At 38.3% G+C, this 19,715-nt stretch overlaps 1 protein-coding gene across 1 annotated transcript; it reads right to left on the minus strand.

Annotated features, from left to right (window-relative positions):
- Positions 1–3,338: 3,338 nt before the first annotated feature.
- Positions 3,339–19,385, minus strand: PSAT1 (phosphoserine aminotransferase 1). Its single transcript, XM_009098304.4, has 9 exons — positions 19,231–19,385; positions 16,999–17,059; positions 16,109–16,178; positions 14,810–15,015; positions 13,137–13,309; positions 11,954–12,123; positions 8,207–8,335; positions 5,583–5,720; positions 3,339–4,975 (listed from the first exon to the last, which is right to left on the minus strand). The coding sequence occupies exons 1-9, from the start codon at positions 19,297–19,299 to the stop codon at positions 4,870–4,872; spliced, it is 1,122 nt and encodes a 373-aa protein (XP_009096552.2). The 5' UTR covers positions 19,300–19,385; the 3' UTR covers positions 3,339–4,869.
- Positions 19,386–19,715: the final 330 nt, after the last annotated feature.

Consider the following 19,715-nt stretch of genomic DNA (forward strand, 5'->3'; position numbering starts at 1 on the left):
AACAGAGAATTTTGTTCATCTGCAGCTATTGCTACAATACAGATCAAGTAAATTGTACATTGGGGATACATTGTGTGGTTGTACAGGGAAAGTGAGAGTGTAGTTCAATCCTGTCATTTAACTGACATAGAGAAGTGTGTTCTGCCTACCTTCCCAATCTAGCCAGGTTTTTGCTGCAGCCTTTATGGTCATAGAGTCACAAAATGAGCAGTATTCCTCCCAGGTGAAGAGGGTAGGGAAGCAAGGCCACCTCTTCAAAGTGGTACACCAATAGGTGACAAAATAACAATTAATGTTGTACTATATTCTTAATGTTTTTCTTCTGTTTCTATTCCCCTCCTTTAAATTTACACAAACTAACTCTAAACCTTGTAATCAGCTGTCACCCAGATATACCCTGCTCATACCTCTCCACTAACTTGGTCTGATGCTTCCTTCAGAAGTCACAGGGCACATAGCTCTGGTGTCAGTGTCACCTTTTCTCTTGCCACTCTCTTCACAGCACCACAGCAATGTCCTGTCTTGCACCAAACTACTTCACATCACCAGACGGGTTTAGGAAACTGAAGACAAGCTTCCATGACATACCAAACAAGAAGAGGTACCATTTAGGTGGGTTAGTGAAACACCTCCACAGACAAAATATTCTATTTCAGTACTGAGAGACTAGAGCTGACAATACAACTCATGTTACCATCACATGTACTTCAGGCAAAGCACAATCACAACTGAGTCAAGCATTAACCTGTCTAACACTAAGGCCAAAGGGTGTGTCTTCACAATAAAAATGTGCCCAAAAGCAGCATGATTGGGGCTGCCCTGGGAAGAAAGAAAAGCTGTAAGCCAGTGTGACCCTATACTGGCAGGGCACTGCCAGCCCAAAGCTTTTATAGTTATTTAGGTCTGGTTTGTTAAGCTTCAAAACCTAGCACCAGAGTTTGAAACTCCCATACAGGTGTTTCAATTCTGAAGAACTCTATGGAAGAATATTTACTAAGTTTTATACTAGAGAGTTTGTTACTACCATCCCTAGTTTTAGCAATACGTCTCTCAAATCTCTTCAGAGTACATCATGGAACTACAATATAGAATCACATCCAGATTGGTTTGTTATATTAAAAATTCTAAGCAGTTTAATGGCAATTTCTCTTATAATAGTTTAGCAAATTTCCACTTTCTCACATGATTTCTTTACATTTCTTTTGTAATTAATCCACTTACCAAAAGATACTATTTTTTCTTTTTATGCATAGTGTAAAGGTAGGAGATATAATTCCAATTCTCTCAGATTTCAGAAAATTTACAGCTTTTGGTTTCCTTACATCAAATACTTCAGCTTATTTATTCATCAGCTACTTACAAAAGAATAAATCTACCCTTGCATCTCTTTGATCACTCTCCTCAAACCATTCAGTAATCCATCAGTAATTATAACTTAGTTTCTCTGGCTTAAAAGGGTGTTATTTATCACAGATTGTCATGAATCCTGGTTTAAATTATCAAGAGTCCAATTGCTGACTGGAATGGGGAATTTTCTTTCTAATTAAATGGACTGATTTAACCTTAAATCTTGCAACATTTCACTTTTTAATTAGGTATATCATTATTAAGTTAAAAAAAGGATCATCCTCATTTTGTTTTCTACCCAGAGAATGAAATACAGTGAAAGTTAAACATATACCAATATAGTACCAGACCTAATAACACTTTCAGCATACCTTTGCAACTACTAATACATCAGTATATGATGTCTTTTATTCCTGTTTCATTCCAAACACTTACTTGAATGTCAGGAATAGGCTTAAGCTTTTTACATCCAAACATCCTTGGGTTTACTGAAAAATATTAAGTTACAAGTTGAAAAGAAAAAACTGGGATTCATTTAAACAGAAACAGGAAAATATAGAGCATCAGCTTACAGAAGAAAAGAACTCCCCACACTGCTGCCTGTATGAATCCTTCCTCTCAACTAGAATTACTAGTTAAATAAGGATGTGGCAATCCAAACTTCCAATTCTTATTTAATTCTTGATTGTCTTACAGATGTTAACTACCATAGGAAGATCTTATTGTAGACAACTGACAGGAATCTCTGGAACATGGTACCTTCCTGAAGGACAGCTGACACCTGGGCTAAAGCATCCTCCACTGAACACAGCAGATACAGAGGGCTTCCTCTTTAGCAGCTAGGCTTCCTCTTTACAGCAGCTTCCTCATTATAGGCTAGGTCTGCAAAATACACTGGCCAGAGACTTTTTTACTACAAAGGAGAATGCTAGAATGTGTTTTCGTGAAAACAACACAAAAGCTAGGAGACAGAGATGATTCATTAGAAAAGGAATTCAAAGAATTGTTCATTGAAAAGAGCTTGTCTCATGATTCCCTCTCCATATAGGCCAACTCAGGTGAGACCAGCATTTTCTTTATTTTTTAACACCTTTTAATGTCTCCAGAGTATTTATATCACACCAAAAGAACCCTACTTCCAAACACTGAAATTACTAACTCAGTTTGTAAGTGCTGATGAGAAAAAAAGACCAGGAGCCTCAGCAACAGGTTGCTGAAATTCCTCCTACCAATCTGATGTGGGAGAATCAGGATTTAGCTGTCCACAAGGGATCAAAACTCCAAATACAGACAAACAGCTTGGAAGGCTAAAATTGCAGCATGGATCAGTCTGAAACAAACCTCAAGTAAATAATTAATTCAGGACATGCTTCTGAATTCCCAGTATTTCTGTATGCCCCTCACTTGATATTCAGTCTACCATTGTCTGCTTAATGTGGTCTTCACTCTGTATTTTATTTTTATGTATTATTTCTACATGATTTTTACCTTACTGGGTTAAAAAAAAATTACAAGATGCTAGGCACAATTCAGAAGCAGCAAGATGTTCCTCATCAGACTCATTAATCAGCTGTCCAAATCATTGCAAACTTTTTTTGTAAACACACACAAAAGCTTGCTTGCTAAGAGGAATGCAAGGCTACTATAAAATGGAAAGGCTGACTGTTTTTTGGAAAGAGATAAGCCAGAGCTATAGCTGAAAGCAAATACACAGAAAAAGAAACTTATGAAGTTAAAAAGATTAATATGGAATCCAAATTAGATATTCGTAATTGGCAGGGCAAAAAGGGTTCTTTAAGCATTCATAATACTACTTTTGTTTCCATGGCTCCTATAGGAAAGATTCTTCTTGCAAAGAAATAAAACATACATGAGGAAAGCATACTTTTTAGGGAAAAGGAGTATACCAGAATCTAAAATTCTAACACATATTAGTCTTGATTTTCATCCTGAAAATGACAAAAATCAAAAAGTTTCAAACACAATGGTACTTCACATCATGACATGATTAGATTTTATTTTTTTCACATAATTTACTTTGAGTAACACTAAGTTGACAGAAATCTCCATATAGTGGTCTTAAAATGATGACTTTTCAGATAGGAATGTAACTCAACCCTAGCACATTCCACTGACTTGCTCTGAGGTTCCATCAACAAAGGGATAAGTACATCATTATCATTAATAAATTGTTACCACTGTACTGACGTTACACAAAAATTAAAAAAAAAAAGAAATCCCCATTGTGTGCCAAAGAGTTTAGCCTGAAACCAGCTGTAGCAATGCTAAACACTCTGGCAGGAGCAGATAGCTTCTACACAAGTTAAAATAAGAGATTAAGGTCAATATATGGACATTGGCAGTAAAGTCACAAGCTGAGAAAGAAAAGTAACTCAAGGGCTCTACAACAGGAGATCCCCTGAAAAATCTTTGCGTAACCACAGCGACCTCTCTAGCCCAGAGTATCAAAGTGTGCAATAAACTAGAAGGACCAAGAGAGAAAATGGGACCAAATTTATACTGCAGAGTCAGGAAAAGGCAGAGAAGACTATTATTTACTCCAGCTGGACAAAGTTCCACATATAAAAGGCTACACAACTGAAAGAATGAAAAGGTAGAACTGAAGCAAGTAGAGAGGGAAAAGACTTAAGAAACACCAGACAAAGAAGTCTGCTGCACTTTGGGCTCAAAGTCAGTGCAGAGAAAGTCACAGGCTCATTGAGTGGAATACAGCAATCCAGTCTGGCACTAGGTTAACAAATGAAAAGCAAATGTTTTGAGCAGCAAGTATGCATGCTCCGAAAGAAGAATGTAACAGTAATAACCTAGGAGTTCAATATACAAAATGCATAGAGAAATAAAAAACACTTTAGAATTTGATTTAATCAGACTCATGAATTTTAGCTTTAAACTAATAAATGTTAATAGGAAGAAAGCCCAGTCCTGCAGACTTTAACCACAATTACTTGCAATAGTTATGACAATACTTCTAGCATTGCAGCAGTAGTCCAAAGGCCAGATTCTCCAGTTAGGAATCCTGGTGTTAACTCCTAAACACTGCTGGTGATACACTGTTGGAATATACCCCACAAATCGACTAGATGTCCCTAGAGACTGTGTCAGTTTACCTTCATTATGCAGTCAGAGAGTATTTGTAAAGCATTACAGAGAGCTTATGACAAATTTTGCTTCCTGAATTTTACTAAAAAGAAGGCATTGCTGAAGTAACTAGAAGTGAGAAATGGACTCAGATCCATAGCATCTTGCAATGTTAGATGTCATGTTTTAACCACATATTTTCAAATTTTGTAATCAATCATGATCAGTCTGGGGATCCTCACCTTCAGCAAAGCCAAAGTTGCCACACCACTAGCAAGACCGGGCCTCTGTTCCATTCAGTTAATCAATATTGCTACAGGAACTAAAAGGAAATAAAACTTGTGCACTACAGCTGTGCAGTACCAGTCATGTTAAAACCCTTAAGCTTTTATTTCATGGATGTGCAGCACAGCTGTAACCCATTTATGACTGATGCATCTGCATGAAGCTTCTCATGAAAGTTGCAAGCTTCTGAACATCTTCTACAGTCACCGCATTGTATAAAGAGGCACGGATTCCTCCCACAGACCTGAAATGAAAATAGGAGAGAGGAAAAAAAAAAACCAGAAATTTTTATATATTCTAAAAAAAGACATTAGTAGCTCTCACAGACATTTCAATTCCTACTCTAAAATCATAAAATTCACATTTTTGTGCATGGGAAGTAATATTTAATTCTTCAAGGCTTGCAATCTAAAGAAGCTTAGTATTTATTAGTTATTTACAGCTCCAAAGCTGTAGCCCAATGGCATCAAAAAACTAATCCCACAAACACTACTGAACATGGGAAAGAACTCTTGCAACCAGGCAGACAAGCCATCTGAGAGATTTTATACACTGATACAATCTGACCTCAAAAGATACCTTTGGCATCTGCACAGAGACAGATTTGCAGAAGAGAGCAGAATTAAGGATAAGGCTGTCTGAAGCCCCCCACTTCACCTAAGCAGTAGCTGAGCCACCATCAATCTCTGATTACAATTCAATGACTGCTACTCTCAAGTGCTGCCAAACCAGCATGAGGAACAGCTGATGCGTGAGAAAGGCTGGTAAGTCAGTGCACAATACCTGATGCTGTCCTGCTGTAGTAATAGTTTATTCTGCACAGGACAGAGATTCACTTGACTAATACTTACCGATGTCCTTTCAGAGATATCATGTTAAGTTCCACAGCCTTCTCAAGAAATTTCTTTTCCAGGGCTTCATCGCCCTTGACACTGCCAATGCGGAAAGGTACATTCATTCTGCTTCGGTTCTTTCTCTCCACAGGACATCTAGAAAGGTTGCAGAATATAATGCTTAACCCACTTTGTGCTAAATTTGTATTTCAGCTATATGCAGTTTGAGAAATGAATAATCACACCTGTTTAAAACCGAAATCCATCCTTCATAATCAAAATTGTCATTACTTTCTGTGAAAGAGAGCAACCTTGCTTTTATAACCAAGTATAATAATGGAAGTGGTAAAGTGGAAGGCTTATTAACCCTTCTTGACATACTCAGAATTGTGCAAGAGAAACAGACAACAGGCTTGTATACAGACCAAATTAAATTTAAGAAAAAAAGAAAAGTAAATAGTTACTTAGGATAGGTGAAGTAATTACAGGGAATTTTGACTAAGTATTAAGCAGTTTCTTCTCTTCCTCTTCACAGATTGACTTCTCAATTAGTCAAAAGTGCTACCAGAATTACACTCAGCTAAACAGAACTAAAGGAAGTATAAGAACACAGCATAAGTAAAGTTTCATAGACATTAGAAACTTCTGTTAGTGATTTCAGTCCATCTTCTAAATTAGCATTACTCAGAATCATGAAATAGAGAAGAGGTATCTCTAGAACAAATCTTGCACTGCATACATGGCCACAACATTACATGAGATGCATCACAACTCCTTAATTTCTTAAAAATTTTATCTAAAGTGGAAAACTCAAGATACGTGTAATTTCTCTTCAACTATTTTGTGAAGCTAAGAAATTATGGGGGAGGAAGAGAAGATTTAAATATCTTTTTTAGTGTTTCTACTCATAAAGGAGATCTGAAGCCTTCAGATTTATTTTTTTCTAAGTCTCTGATTTTTTTCTAAGTCTCTAAGATTCTTGCAGACATTCAATATAAATGAGTTTTCACAAACTGCATGTGGATTTCATCCCTATTATTATGCTATTTGGAAAAGAATGAGTATCATTCTATTTAGTTCCTCTCTTGTTCCTTTGTCCAGATGTCTCCATGATGAAAAGAAAAAAAAATCCATCATAACACCTGCCTGTGCAAATCTTCTACTTCAGGTTCAACTAGGAAAATAATGTTCAAAAAGGCCTATGTTTCTAAGCACTCCCACATCTGAATTACTGCAGTCATGCTTTAGTTTTAGAATATCCAGTTGCTACTAGGCAATCTGATGTAACTCAGTGCACAGACATTGAAAAACAAACTACAAATGGCACAGAGCACTTCATGGAAGAAAGGCTCCATTTGCTAAATGGCTTGTCACATGGCTTACTCAGGGAAGCATGCCACAGATTAAGTGCCATGTTACAACTGGGAAGGCAGCTTCAAATTAAGTCTTCCTTTAAGTTATAGATACAATTTAAAAATTCACAGTCTTAACTGTATTGCTTAGGAAGCTGCATACAGCTCAGTAAGTGAAGCTTGTTCTGCTTTCCCAACTGACTATTTACCATCCAATTTGCATTGCATTTCCCACTCATTGCCTTACAGACCAACTTGCCAGATACAGATTTCTGTTTGTCACAAAATGTTTTTTTCAAGGCTTCATTTGCTTTCTGACGTTTATAAAAAACCCCCAGGATTTCCCTGGAGTAGCATCACAGTGCTGATCATGGTGATGCTAAAGGCAAAGCTGTTTTCATTAACTAAATGAATAAGAAGAATGTATTAAATATTATGATGAAACTTTATTCCTGACAATTATGACTGCAGACAGCTTTAATTTAAAATCCAAATTTAATTTGCTCTATCCTAACTTGGACTTGAAAGTAAATTAGGTCCCCACACTGTTGCTTTTACACTGAAGGTAAAAGAAAATATTTTTCAGTTTCATGGTCAATTAGTAGTCCGAGATTGGCAAATATTAAAATTAGTACAGTATCAGCTTTTAATTATGCTTAGGTCCTGTGAGCTCAAAAATACTTGCAACTTTCAACAATGTAAAAGTCAAGAGGGTTAAATCTGCCTTGGAAAGCCAGCAAAAACAACTGAAGAAAATCAACTGTGCATAAAGTACGTGAAGAAAATGTATTCCATTGTGAGGTCTGATCTTTCTATTTTATTTCAGGAAGTGTTTCAGAACTTAGCATAATTAGTTAATAAAAATGCTCTGCTTGACAGAGAAAAGGCAGTCTTTGACTCCTGGAAGGTGGCAGGCAAAATACAATGCAAAGGGGTCTCTACAATTTCTTTCAGGCAATTTTCTCTGATTTGGCCTACGTGTCACCAAGAGATTCTGTAAGGATACAAATCAGAATCTGCATATCTGTTCTTTGTATACTCTTCTCCCACGCTCCTGTTTTATAAAGTTTAGAATATGTTTTTAGTAGGGTTCACAACTGATCTATACACGATAAGTTGAAATAACTTCCTATGGGAATGAGATTTATCCTTGGACAGTTACCAAATGAATGGTTTCTCTAGGAGTCCTCAAAAAAGGTGACTTCAAAAATACAATTAAACTTTCAAAAGTTATGAATGTTTGGTTATGTAGCAAATATTGAAGCAAAGGGGAAAAGCATAGCAACTTACGCATAAAATCCATTAGATTTGTCTATAATATCATAAATCATCCGTGACTTGATTAAACTGTGTTTATCCATAGCTGCAGCTCCACCATTATTCTTTATCCATTCCAGTACCAATCCCATGATATAAATACTGCAAAAGGAAAGAACATTTTTCAGTGAAATTATTCAAATAGAAAAAAATAAGTCTGGTCTAATAGTTCACAAAATGTTTCAGTAACAAAACGCCATGTTTGATTTAAAAGCACTTCAGATTAACAAATCAAAACCTTGACTATTTTATAAGTTATGACAATTCTGGACACAGGATAAAATATCCTGAAATTCTAATGTCACACAAATCTGTTGGACCCATTTTAATCCTTTGTACCACAGAAGGACATGTCCTGCAGGCTTCCTGCAGCCCAGCAGGACTCACAAAGACACCCCCAGACATACTGCATGCACTGCCAACTCACTGCCTACACAACTGCCTCTCAGGTCCTGCCTAGAAGGACTACACAACTGCCTAGAAGGAGCCAGATTTAGCAAAAAAGTTAATAGCATTTGCCCTGTGCAGCTGCTCTAGCAAAAATATAGGAGTAAATCTCAAATACATGTACATTAATATGCCAGAAATGTAACCATATTTTCATAAATGTTAAAAATTCTCATCCCATTTCTGTCTACAAAGACCTTTTGCCCACATGAACAGTGAAGTTTGGTGAAACAAATTATGATGTATCGCACTTGACTTGAAGCAGTCAAGTTCTTAGTAGAGCTCTGGAAGCCTACTGGCATGACATGGCTTGAAACCAAGAATTTCAATGCTAGTCACTAAGTGCAACAACAACAACAAAAAATTCTTGATGGCTTTTGCCTTTGTGCTTTTGCTACAAAACTCAGCTTGTTCAGGTTCAGACATTTCCCACAACTACAACAATTTACATAAAAACCTGCTCACAAGTTTATATGGCCTATGTCCAACAAGCTCATTCTTATGGAATCATTATTGATTCCAAGGGAGTGCTCAGAGAACATTACCCTACAAGTTTCCCTAACACATATCTAGCAGGAGGCTGTTTAAAATTTTGCTGCTTTTTATTTCTGAAGGGGTGCCAGTATCAAATCCTTGAACACTTCCAAAAGGCTGCAGAATAACCAAGGTTACAGACTGCCATTTATAGGAAGTACCTTATTGCACAGAGAGCACAATCTTGCCACATTTATGACAGCACACAATAAACTACTCCACTGTAAATAATTTAAGTGAAGTAAAGACTATGCCCTTGGCAAATATACAGGGTCCCATTCACATCTTGCCCTCACTTCCTTGTGCAAAAACTTTTTGGACAAGTGAACTCTTAGAAGTCAGCCTTAGAGTCATTCACAAAAACACAGACAGCTGAAACCTTTTATCCTTCTTTTATGTCAATCAAAATAATGTTTCTGGAACAATTTTAAATGAAAAATGCATTTCAGAGCTTGCAAACGAGATTTTTATAGCAAATGCATTGTTAATTTAGCTTAAACAGATTAGGATCAAAGAGTCAACTATGTAGTGCCATGAGGTTAAAGCCATTAGCATCACCTTAATTTAATTTAACATTTTGCTGAAGTAGCTTTTGCAAATTCAGTTAATATTTCCTGCCTGTCTGCCAGCAAACCATTAACAAGTGCAAGGAAAAGAGCACAGAAAACGAGAACTAAGAATCTTTGCCAGTTCCTTAAACTGGAACAGGCAGCTAGGGCCAAGCCAAACAGATGTGCATCCTGCCAACATTTCAGTCTGTTACATTCTGGATTCTGGAGCATACTCCAATGTGAGTCTGCTGCATGAAGTGAAATCCGGCAAGACAGTGATGAGAAAGAAGAAACTGTTAGTTCAACTTTATTTTCAGCTCCCTTTACCACCCACTACTCTGTTAAAGCTACTGTCAGATACTGAGTAACAGCTAAAGCAGCACTTTCTTTTCAGAAGTTCTTTGCAAAGGCTAAAATAAGGCTGCAGAATTTGATTTGTTTTGCTATTCAAATCAGAGGAACAACACTCTGTCCAAGTACTGAGATTAAGTAGAACTTCAGTTTTTCAAATGGAAATAGCTTTGTACTTGGAAAACATGAATGGCTGGATTTAAAACCTGGCATATTCAAGTATACAGCGTCCAAAAACAGTATGTGTGACTTGGCAGTCAGGCACATAATCGATCACGAAATAGAGGTTCCATCAAGCACTGGAAAAGACATACATCCTGCCTATGTTACAAAGCTACATTGAGCAGACCAAAATCTGGAAACACTGAATAGCTAATTCTTACTGGGTGTACCCAGCCAACAGGGCAGACAGGCTGCCAATAAGAATGCATAATTACAGCACTACATACTGTACAGTATGCACACAACTTGGGGGAACAAGTTCTGCACTGAAAAATCTGGCATAAACAAATGTTCACAAGATTTACTGTTCTGCTGATAAAGATAGCTGCTCCTATGTCATGGCAATAGTATGCTGCAGTGACAACCAGCAGATTTAAAGATACTTAAATTGAGTAAAATTTCAGTGATACTAATTGTAAGGATGAAATTAAGTTATAGGGTTTATATACAGGAATCACAGAACTTTGGGCCTGTACAAAAGTTCAGGCCTGTTGGAGATCATTAGGCAACCTAACTTTCCAATTCTGGAACATGCAAACAAGCTATAAGAGCTGAGACTAAATATCAGTATAAAATTTCATTATGAAATTATCCTGAAAAAGGAAATCTTTATTTTCAAAGTAATTTTAAAAACTTATGGGAAAAAGATGATAACTAGATTGAAGACTTTTTTAAACTAATCTTTTCAGAGGATTCTGGTATAAAAATTCTTCAGGATAAGAATGGGTAGATACTACTAGCTCAACAGCTAAACATGCCAGTAGCAAAGCACCATTTCACAAGTTATCAGAAGCTACAAGATAGCAATTTTAAAAAAGCAAGCCGTAGTCTGATCTGCTTCTTGCATAATGACATCATTGAGTACATGGCAATTTTATGATTTTGATTGCTAGCAATGTTTATAAAGCTAGATCAATTTTATCTTTGGATGCCAAACCAAACACTGTGATGGCAGTCAAAGAATTATGCAAAACTCTGCAAGAGAGTAAAAGCAAAGCAAAATGCCTTCTAAAAAATTCTTCTACAGTTTCATTTCAAAACCAATAGTAGTGAAAGATGAAGAACGAACAAGAAATATTTTTAAAGATTAAGAGACTACATATTCTTCTCATATCTTATATTATTTAAAGCTTGAATCACAATATTATTTACCCAGTTTCCAGTAAAGAAAGTCAATGGTGATCTGGAGATTCAAATGCTGAGAACAATGTCAAGAAGAAATTATATCAAACTATATTGAGGATCAAGCAGCAAGTCTGCGTGCCAAATTACCTCCTTGCAATAAGAGAGCAAGGAGGTAATTGCATTGAATTGACTAGAGCTGTGCTCATATAAACCAGAACTGCATCCTGCAACTTCTACAATGGAGCTGTGACATGTAATTACTTTGAAAAAGGCTACATCCTCTGCGGCTGAGTCGCACCAGGCAACGCAAAGCCTACTAGTCACACAGCTGGACACTTCCCATGCTCTCACAGGTATCACGTTAAACACTCCAAGGTATCAGTGGCCTGAGGGCAAAACATGCAACTTTGGAAGCTTTTCAAGATAAGAGCGGCAGATGGCAGTGCGGCAGCTTTCTGAGTAAGGGATATCACATAGCAGAGTGAGTTACCTGTAGCATGGTGGAGTGTTATACAATGAGCTGTTTGCTGCCTGTGTTTTGTAATCCAGTACAACAGGGCATTCCTTCAGTGCAAATCCCAGCAAGTCCTCACGTACTATTACGACAGTAACTCCAGCACAGCCAACATTCTTCTGAGCACCAGCGAAAATCACACCAAACTTTAAAAGGAAGAAGAAAAGAACTTGGTACATGCGTTCACTTGCAGATCTTATTATTGAGTAATACCCCAGGCATACTAGTCAGCTGAACAGAACAGAGAATGTGTTGAAAATTAGCAAATTGTATGTTAAAAGAAGAGTCAGCAGAATTCTGATTTGAAAGTGCACTTACGGCTACTCAGCAGAAGAAGATAATCACAACAAATTTCACAACAGTTTGCTAAATGTTTATTTAATAGCTGCAAATAATTCTCAAGGCAGCCTGTTGCAATTTCACACTACTCCAAGCAAATTTACTAAAAACAAATTCCTACACAGTTCACAGTATTTTCAACCCATCTGGTATTTCAGAACAATCATCATAAAATCCACCTGTACAAAGCGGCAGATCAGGAAAGGCCAAGTTGAATGCATTAACTACTCCGTTTTTCTACACACAGGTAAGAAAGGTCAAATATGCTATTTCACTACTCAGTAACACTTCTGATAGTACGGGGCAGAACACAGGCAGTTACTATGTTTGTAAAGTATACTATCTGTGGAACAGACACCATAATCGTGAGGCAGAGGAAGCTTTAGTAGCTTAAAAAAGGTTACAGATTTTTCATGTAAATGAAGGATTAAAAAGTTATTAACAGTACCCTGCTGCAGCCATACAGTATCTACAGACTAAATATTATTTAGAAGACATTTATTTTAGCTGTTATTTTCTTTTAGCAGGTATTTTCTTCATCAGTGAAGATCACACAGTAGCTAAATAATCTTAGGCAGCTATTAACATAAACAATCTCAATAGAGTTCAGTATGTTTTTACAAGAAAAGCAAAACAGACATTGAAATCTCAAACCTGAAATTTCAACACTTATGTCTATCATCAGATATTCAATTAACAAAACACGACTTCCTTAATTTCAGTGCTCAGCATGTCTAGCCATTCAGACATTTCAAAGTGCCTCGCTATATGCATTAAATTTTGAAAATGCTTTGTTCAGTCACTGTATCCAATTGTTTACCTTGGAAACATCCACAGGTTTGGACAGGAAGTTTGATGACATATCACAAACCAAGACTGCTCCTTTGACATCAGGTACAAAGTCAAACTCCACACCATGAACAGTTTCATTAGCACAATAATACACATAAGATGAATCCGGATTAAGATTCCAAGTGCTTGGGTCAGGAATGCCTAAGAGCCAAAAAAGAAACCAGAGGTCACTGGAGACAAATAATTTTCTTGGCATGCAGTTTTACCTGAACATGAAACTTAAGTGCAAAGAAGACCAATTTTGCGATACAGACTATTAATCATGTTCTTACCAGGAAGATAATGTATCTGCAAAGCCAATACACCAGTGCATTCCCAAAATTCTCTGGAGAGCCATCATAAAGTTTGCAAAACCTTTTGAATTTCACCCCTTATTCTTCCAACTATTTTCCTCCTATTTGCAATTGCAGACTACAAACTACTGTCCTAGGGGTTCAAAACAGCATTTCAGAGGAATTCAGACACTGAGTCCAAGAATCTTCCTGCTGCCTTTGGAACCACTGAAACATCCAAATTCTCACTGGGAAAGTTTTCTAAAACTCTGTTTCTGTGCAGTCCCAGAAGCATTTAAGTCTTGCCCAAGCTGAACAAACACAAGGTCACCCACCTTTCTCCCATTTTAAGCTTTGCAACTGATTTACAAAACTAAGATCTCCTCTGTCAACAGGCAATATACAGGCATGTCCTGACAGCACAAAACAGGTTTGGCATAGAACAAATAGTTGCTCTCCCTTCCTTTTCTCCTCCAGGACCTGATAGGAGGAGGAGGGAAGAGTGGGAGACGGTACCATTGCCTCCATCATTATTTACTGCCTCTCCTCTTATCTACAGCTACGAAATGATGAATTACACTCCCCCAGACCAGAAAGTTAGAGGTTCAATTCCTTCCTGTGCCTCACAGAATACAAACTGTAATATAAACTTCCAAGTTAGTGCCCTAATTTAGCACTAGTTGTGGCAAGATGTGTATTAACTGGAAATGAGGGCACTAACTTACATGGGGATATTCTTTGTCTTGTTGCCACTCTTTTTAGTTCATGTGCTGTAATTTGGACCAGAGGGAAGAAAAGTGAGCAAAAGTAGCAGGAATAGAAACTATATCCCACGCATTCCTGCTCCAAGAATTATTTATGTATATTCAGTGACACATTGGTGGGAAAGATGATAATTTAGGACTCCTTAAAAGCAGGTAACAGAATTCAGGTCTCCTATATCCTGGGTCAACAAGGTTAAAATCTCAGACCTGCTTCTGAATTTTAGAGCAATCTTATTACTGAATGCACATGAAATTGAAATATCTCACAATATTCCTGTGAATAGTTTAAGAAATCAGTTAAATATAAAAAAAAAAAAAAAAAAAAAACTGAGGGAGCCCAGACAATTTCCCGACCTAGACACTTTTGTCTTGCCACTTATTTTCTGGCATCTGCTCCCACTTCACCATTTTTTTCTGGCGGAAGTTGTTAAGCCATTTAATAAATATCCCAGTGTTAAACAAGGAGGAGCGTGGCAGACATTCTTTCAAGTGCTGGGCAGTCAACTCTAGTTAACATTCAACAGCCCAATAGCTACACTGGATCCATTTTTAGAGCGAGTCAAAAAACTAAGCATTCACATGGACAGATACAATCATCAACTTACTTGTATAGGCTCCTAATTTGGGATGAACGATATTTACTTTGGCATACTTCTCCGCTTCCTTAGCCGCTTTTGCCGACCAACCTCCAGTAATCACATAATCTGCCTGTCTTCCCTCCTTTAAACCAATAAGGTTAAGCGGGACTGCACTGAACTGAGCAGATCCACCTCCTTGAAGGAAAAGAACTTTGTAGTTGTTTGGTATATTTCTGCATAAAAGAAATAACCATTATGTTATTCCCAGGTGACGCAGGAGGCATACAACTTGATATTACGCATTTAACTGTGACTGAGGAAGAATGCTTTCATTTCAGAAGACTCTTTGCCCAGATGTTAGATCAATCCCACTAACTTACCTCAGCACTGGTCTTGAGAAACAGCTTAAATATTTAAGAGCAAATGCTATGAATTTTAGTGATAAAAATTTGCTGAAAAAAAGCTTTCTCTCCCCAACCCTGGCACTGCATGAAACAAACTCACTCCTGAACAGCTGTACGCACAGACTTGAGAGATATTCCATCACAATTAATGCTGACTTTTAATTTTATCTATTGGTAGCTTCATAACTTTTCTGTCATGAAGTCACCAAAGTGCTTACAGTAGCACTTGGCTCTAAGACCCTTCAATTTGAAAGTGCAACAGTACAGTAAAGTACATATGCAGAGCAAGTGCAATAAAGAGTTGCTCATACAATCACAAAAATTACATATTCAAACTACTTATTAAAATCCTTCTGTCAATGATTTTGGCTGGACTGAGGGTCAACCGTTTGTGTCAAATGGCCAACATTATTAACTACTATGAGTACAGTAATTCTAATCCGTTATATATTTATTTCAATTTTTTTTAAATGCGTCATTCTACGAATAGGAAAAGGGCTCTTGCTCAGTGATTCTAACACTGATCCACAGAGCTTTTGTAATTAAAATAGGACAATGTGCAGATCACATTTATACCACTAGAGAACTGATTTTTATTGTTTGCACTTATTTCTTTTAGTTCGTGTCCTTTGTTAATTCTATGAAGGTGAAAAAAATCAAAATTTCAAAACAAACTCAGCTAGACATGTGAAAAACATCTTAACCTAATAAGAATCCATTGTCACATTCAAAAATATAAGCATCAAACTTACATGTAAGAAGATCAGTATCCTCCTCAAAGTTACTACTCTACAATACACAGTACCTACACATGAAAAACACCACCAAAGTGGTGCTTTCAGGAAAAGGTCTCCACATTAGACATTACTGATGTAACTAGCACACACATAACATAAAAATAAGCAGAAAGTAATTCACTTACAGCAATTCACGCATGAGATTTTCAGTTTTATTTAGAATTTTTGTGAAATCTGAAGACCGATGGCTCATTTCTTTGGTGGAATAGAGAGAAGAAACAAGATGGTAATACATGAATTTGATTTTTACATTTTGTTAAGCTTTAAACCTTTTACACTACAGACCCAAAATGCCTGAAGGTTGTTATTCCCGCTACAGACCCAAAATGCCTGAAGGTTGTTATTCCCAGCTCCTACTCCTCTTTAAGTACATAAGCACTCCTAAATACCCACAGAAAACTTATACCTGCAGTCTTGTCCAAATACAGGTGAATCCTGTTCATTGACATTTGGCACCCATATGACCTTAATACCACTAAGAACAACCACATTTGTGGGTAAAAAAGTAGTCTCTAGAAAGACTTCATTCTTCCTCATGCTAAGAACCTTCTCTGCTGTTAATGCTGTAAGAAGTGTACATAAAGTACAGGAAAACTACAGGTTTTGTTCTCTTACCTTTAGCAAGGCTTCTTCACACAGTAAAGCTAATTAAACATTAAGGACAATTACACAGTAATTCCTTTTAAATCCATAGGCTGCCTTCCATGTGTAAACGTACAATTTAAACATTAATCTGAATTGTGCGGAGACATCCGCAAGTTCTACTTTTAGCAACTAATAATATGCTCACCATCTTGATGCATAAATCTTTTGTGCAACTGGGGCTGAAAAGCCAGCTAGAAGGAGAGCACTGCCTTCCTAATGGGAAAGATGCTATACATCTATATGGTATCTATACACCTCTGAACAGACAGACATGTATTAGAAATGGAGCAAAAAGATAAGAAAGTCTTATTAAACCATTCAGTTAAACAACAAAACCATGAAAAATGTAGATTTTTTTTAAAAGTCTTACCAAGAACACTTATACCAAGTCCTTTGTAGTCCACCAATTCTTTCTGTGCTTCTAATAATACCTACCAAAAGAAAGAAAAAGAAATCAAGAAATAAATTCAGGGAATTTTCCACTACCTGGAGTCTCTGATGCATGATGGTTCTGCCAGCTGCCCCATATTGCAATAGCCTGACACTTGTCAAGTGAGATTAACAGAAGAATATGTTACCAATACAATTTTGAGGCACCTAGAAGCTTAAGGTTTTTCATAAGATAGCAAACTTAAATAATTTGCTTCTTGTGGAGACCGTGTGGCAAGTTATTATTTCAAATACTACATTTCCAAATTTGTGAATGATTTTTAGGAGTTGAATGGAACTCTTAACCTTTACAGAACATCTAATATTTGCAGACATACTTTTTCTAAGCAAGCATCCTAAATACCACTCCCTCCACTCCATCCTGTGACCTTTCACTTGACTAGGGCAAACAGGACAAGCAAAGTATTGAAGAAAATAACAAGAAAGATCAGCTTGAGGATTTGTATATCTTAAACTGAGCCAACATGACAATGTCTGGTTTCACAAAATGAAGTTCCACACTTTTTGAAGATAAACCTCTATCTTATTGAGAGTTAAGAGAGAAATTAAGCAAAATTTTGAGACAATTAAAAAAAAACAGGTCACCAGCAAAATAATGCTTCAGCCGTCCATTTTTTTCTGCCTTCTCCCCTAGCTTTTAAGTATGAACAAAGTAGCATGAGATTCTAACCACTGGATCTGCAGCTTCTGATTTTGGTAAATTCTTGTCTGACAGCTAGAACAGTCTTGGCTGCTCCTAAAGGAAGCAGGAGAAGAGGGAGCCCCAGTAGAATCAAACAAATGCTGCACACTCGCACCCTAGCACCTTACAGGAAACCGCACACCCTGGGCAATTTCAGGATTAAGAAATCTATATTGCTGACAGGGTATCTGCATGGCCTGTCAACTGTAACAGCTGGCTACCAAAAGGTCAACTAAAAGATTGTGAAGTTTTAACCACCACATTTTACAAGCAAACTTATCCATGCCAGAGAAGGAGGCAAAAAAAGTAAGGGAGAACACACAGACTGCTACAGTAGTGCTTGCTAAACTGCTTGATAAAATCCAATTCTGTCAGTAACATTCTTCATCTGAAAACCTGCACATGCCTCACAACAGACATCTGTGACACACATTATAATCTATGAATTGCTCCATATTCTGCTTTACCGAGTCTGTGTGCTTCATGGGCAGCATCAGCCCAGAATCAAGAGAAACAAACCATCACGGTGATACAGCAGTCCACACAAGAGCACTGCATTTTCAAGAGGGCAAACAGATTAATAATAGGGAGCTCAGCTGTGCCCACCTGCACTCCTCAAAATTTAAATCCAGTCTTTAACCATATCTGTCAGAGAGCTGGGTATGGAGCCAGTGCCTATGAGAGCCCCTTTGGATTCTAGAGCTCGACACAGAGCAACAAATTTCTTTGCCACAAATTTTTTTGCAACCTTATCCACAAAGGGCATTTATTCAAGAAAAGAGATGGGACGGGAAAAAAACACAAATAAAAACAAGAAAGTTGCTCCGCAGCAAATCTGTTTATCTAAAGAATTGCTTTTAAAGAAGTAACACATAAAATAAGGAAGAATACTACGAAGGATACTAAGAAAAGAACAACAACAATAACAGTTCCACAGTAGAGAACCCTTAAACTGAAAGTCAGGTACGTACAGCTCGGCAGAAACCACCCCTCTCCATATGTAACTGGATAATCCATGGCTGCTGATGCAACTTTCCAGAGGGTTGAGTGTACACCACACTCATTATAACTTCTTATAAAAAGGCGTCTCAGGGAATTACCATGCTATTTCTCAACTGACAAATCTCACACTCCACAGAGCTATCTTTGTCTTAGGTCCTACTCCCATCCCAAAACTAACGATATAGGTGCTGGTGCCATATCATTCAGCACTAAAAAGAACCCAAAACCCAAAACTCTGGAGAGTATTGGAAGAACCACACTCGAGCTCGTTTGCAAAAATCCGAGCTTATCAGGGCAGTTCGTTGGAGAAGGCGGGAAGACAAGAGGTTTGGGCGCTCTGCGGGTAAATTCCTGTAATTACAATTTACTAGAATTTCCCTATCCCTCGCTTTGCAGCCGGAGCCCCGCGGGGAGCCGGCGGGACGAGGACTCCCAGCCCCACCGCACCCCAGCCCGGCCCCTACTCACGGAGCGCGGCAGCTTCGCCGGCCCGGCGCCGAAGTTCGCGACCTGCCGCCCGCCCTCCGTCGCTGCCATGCTGCCACTCCTGCTCCGGGCGCTGCGGTCGCGCCTCCAACCCCTCCGCTATAAACCCGCGGCCGCCGGGGCCCGGCACTTTCCACCCCTGTCCCGGCCGCCCATTGGCAGCGCTGCTGCGGTGAGGCGGTGTGAGGGGAGGGGAGGCGGTGTGAGGGGAGGGCCGGGAGGGGCGGGGGCCGCCCGCAGCGCTCCGCGGGGTCCGCGCAGCGGCGCGTCCCGCGCAGGCAGCGTGGCGAGCCCTGGCCGGTGCAGTGTACACGGGCCCCCCTATGCCGGGTGGGCGTGCGGGCAGACAGACAGACACAGACAGACACACAAACACAGACACATACGGTGAATGCACATCGTTCTGTAACTTCCTGCCTGTGCTTTTCACCCACGCGGGTGCTGCAGCAGCGCTGGGATGCTTCTTC

Source organism: Serinus canaria, chromosome Z (genome assembly GCF_022539315.1).
Source record: "Serinus canaria isolate serCan28SL12 chromosome Z, serCan2020, whole genome shotgun sequence".
NCBI classification, from domain to species: Eukaryota; Metazoa; Chordata; class Aves; order Passeriformes; family Fringillidae; genus Serinus; species Serinus canaria.

Excerpts from the sequence above, each read along its gene's own strand:
- PSAT1 (XM_009098304.4), bottom strand. The coding sequence starts at position 19,299 with ATGGCAGCGACGGAGGGCGGGCGGCAGGTCGCGAACTTCGGCGCCGGG. Across the intron at positions 17,060-19,230 it reads CGGCGAAGCTGCCGCGCTCC|GTATTATTAGAAGCACAGAA; the intron begins GTGAGTAGGGGC and ends TTCTTTTGGTAG. Across the intron at positions 16,179-16,998 it reads ACTTGGTATAAGTGTTCTTG|AAATGAGCCATCGGTCTTCA; the intron begins GTAAGACTTTTA and ends ATTCCACCAAAG.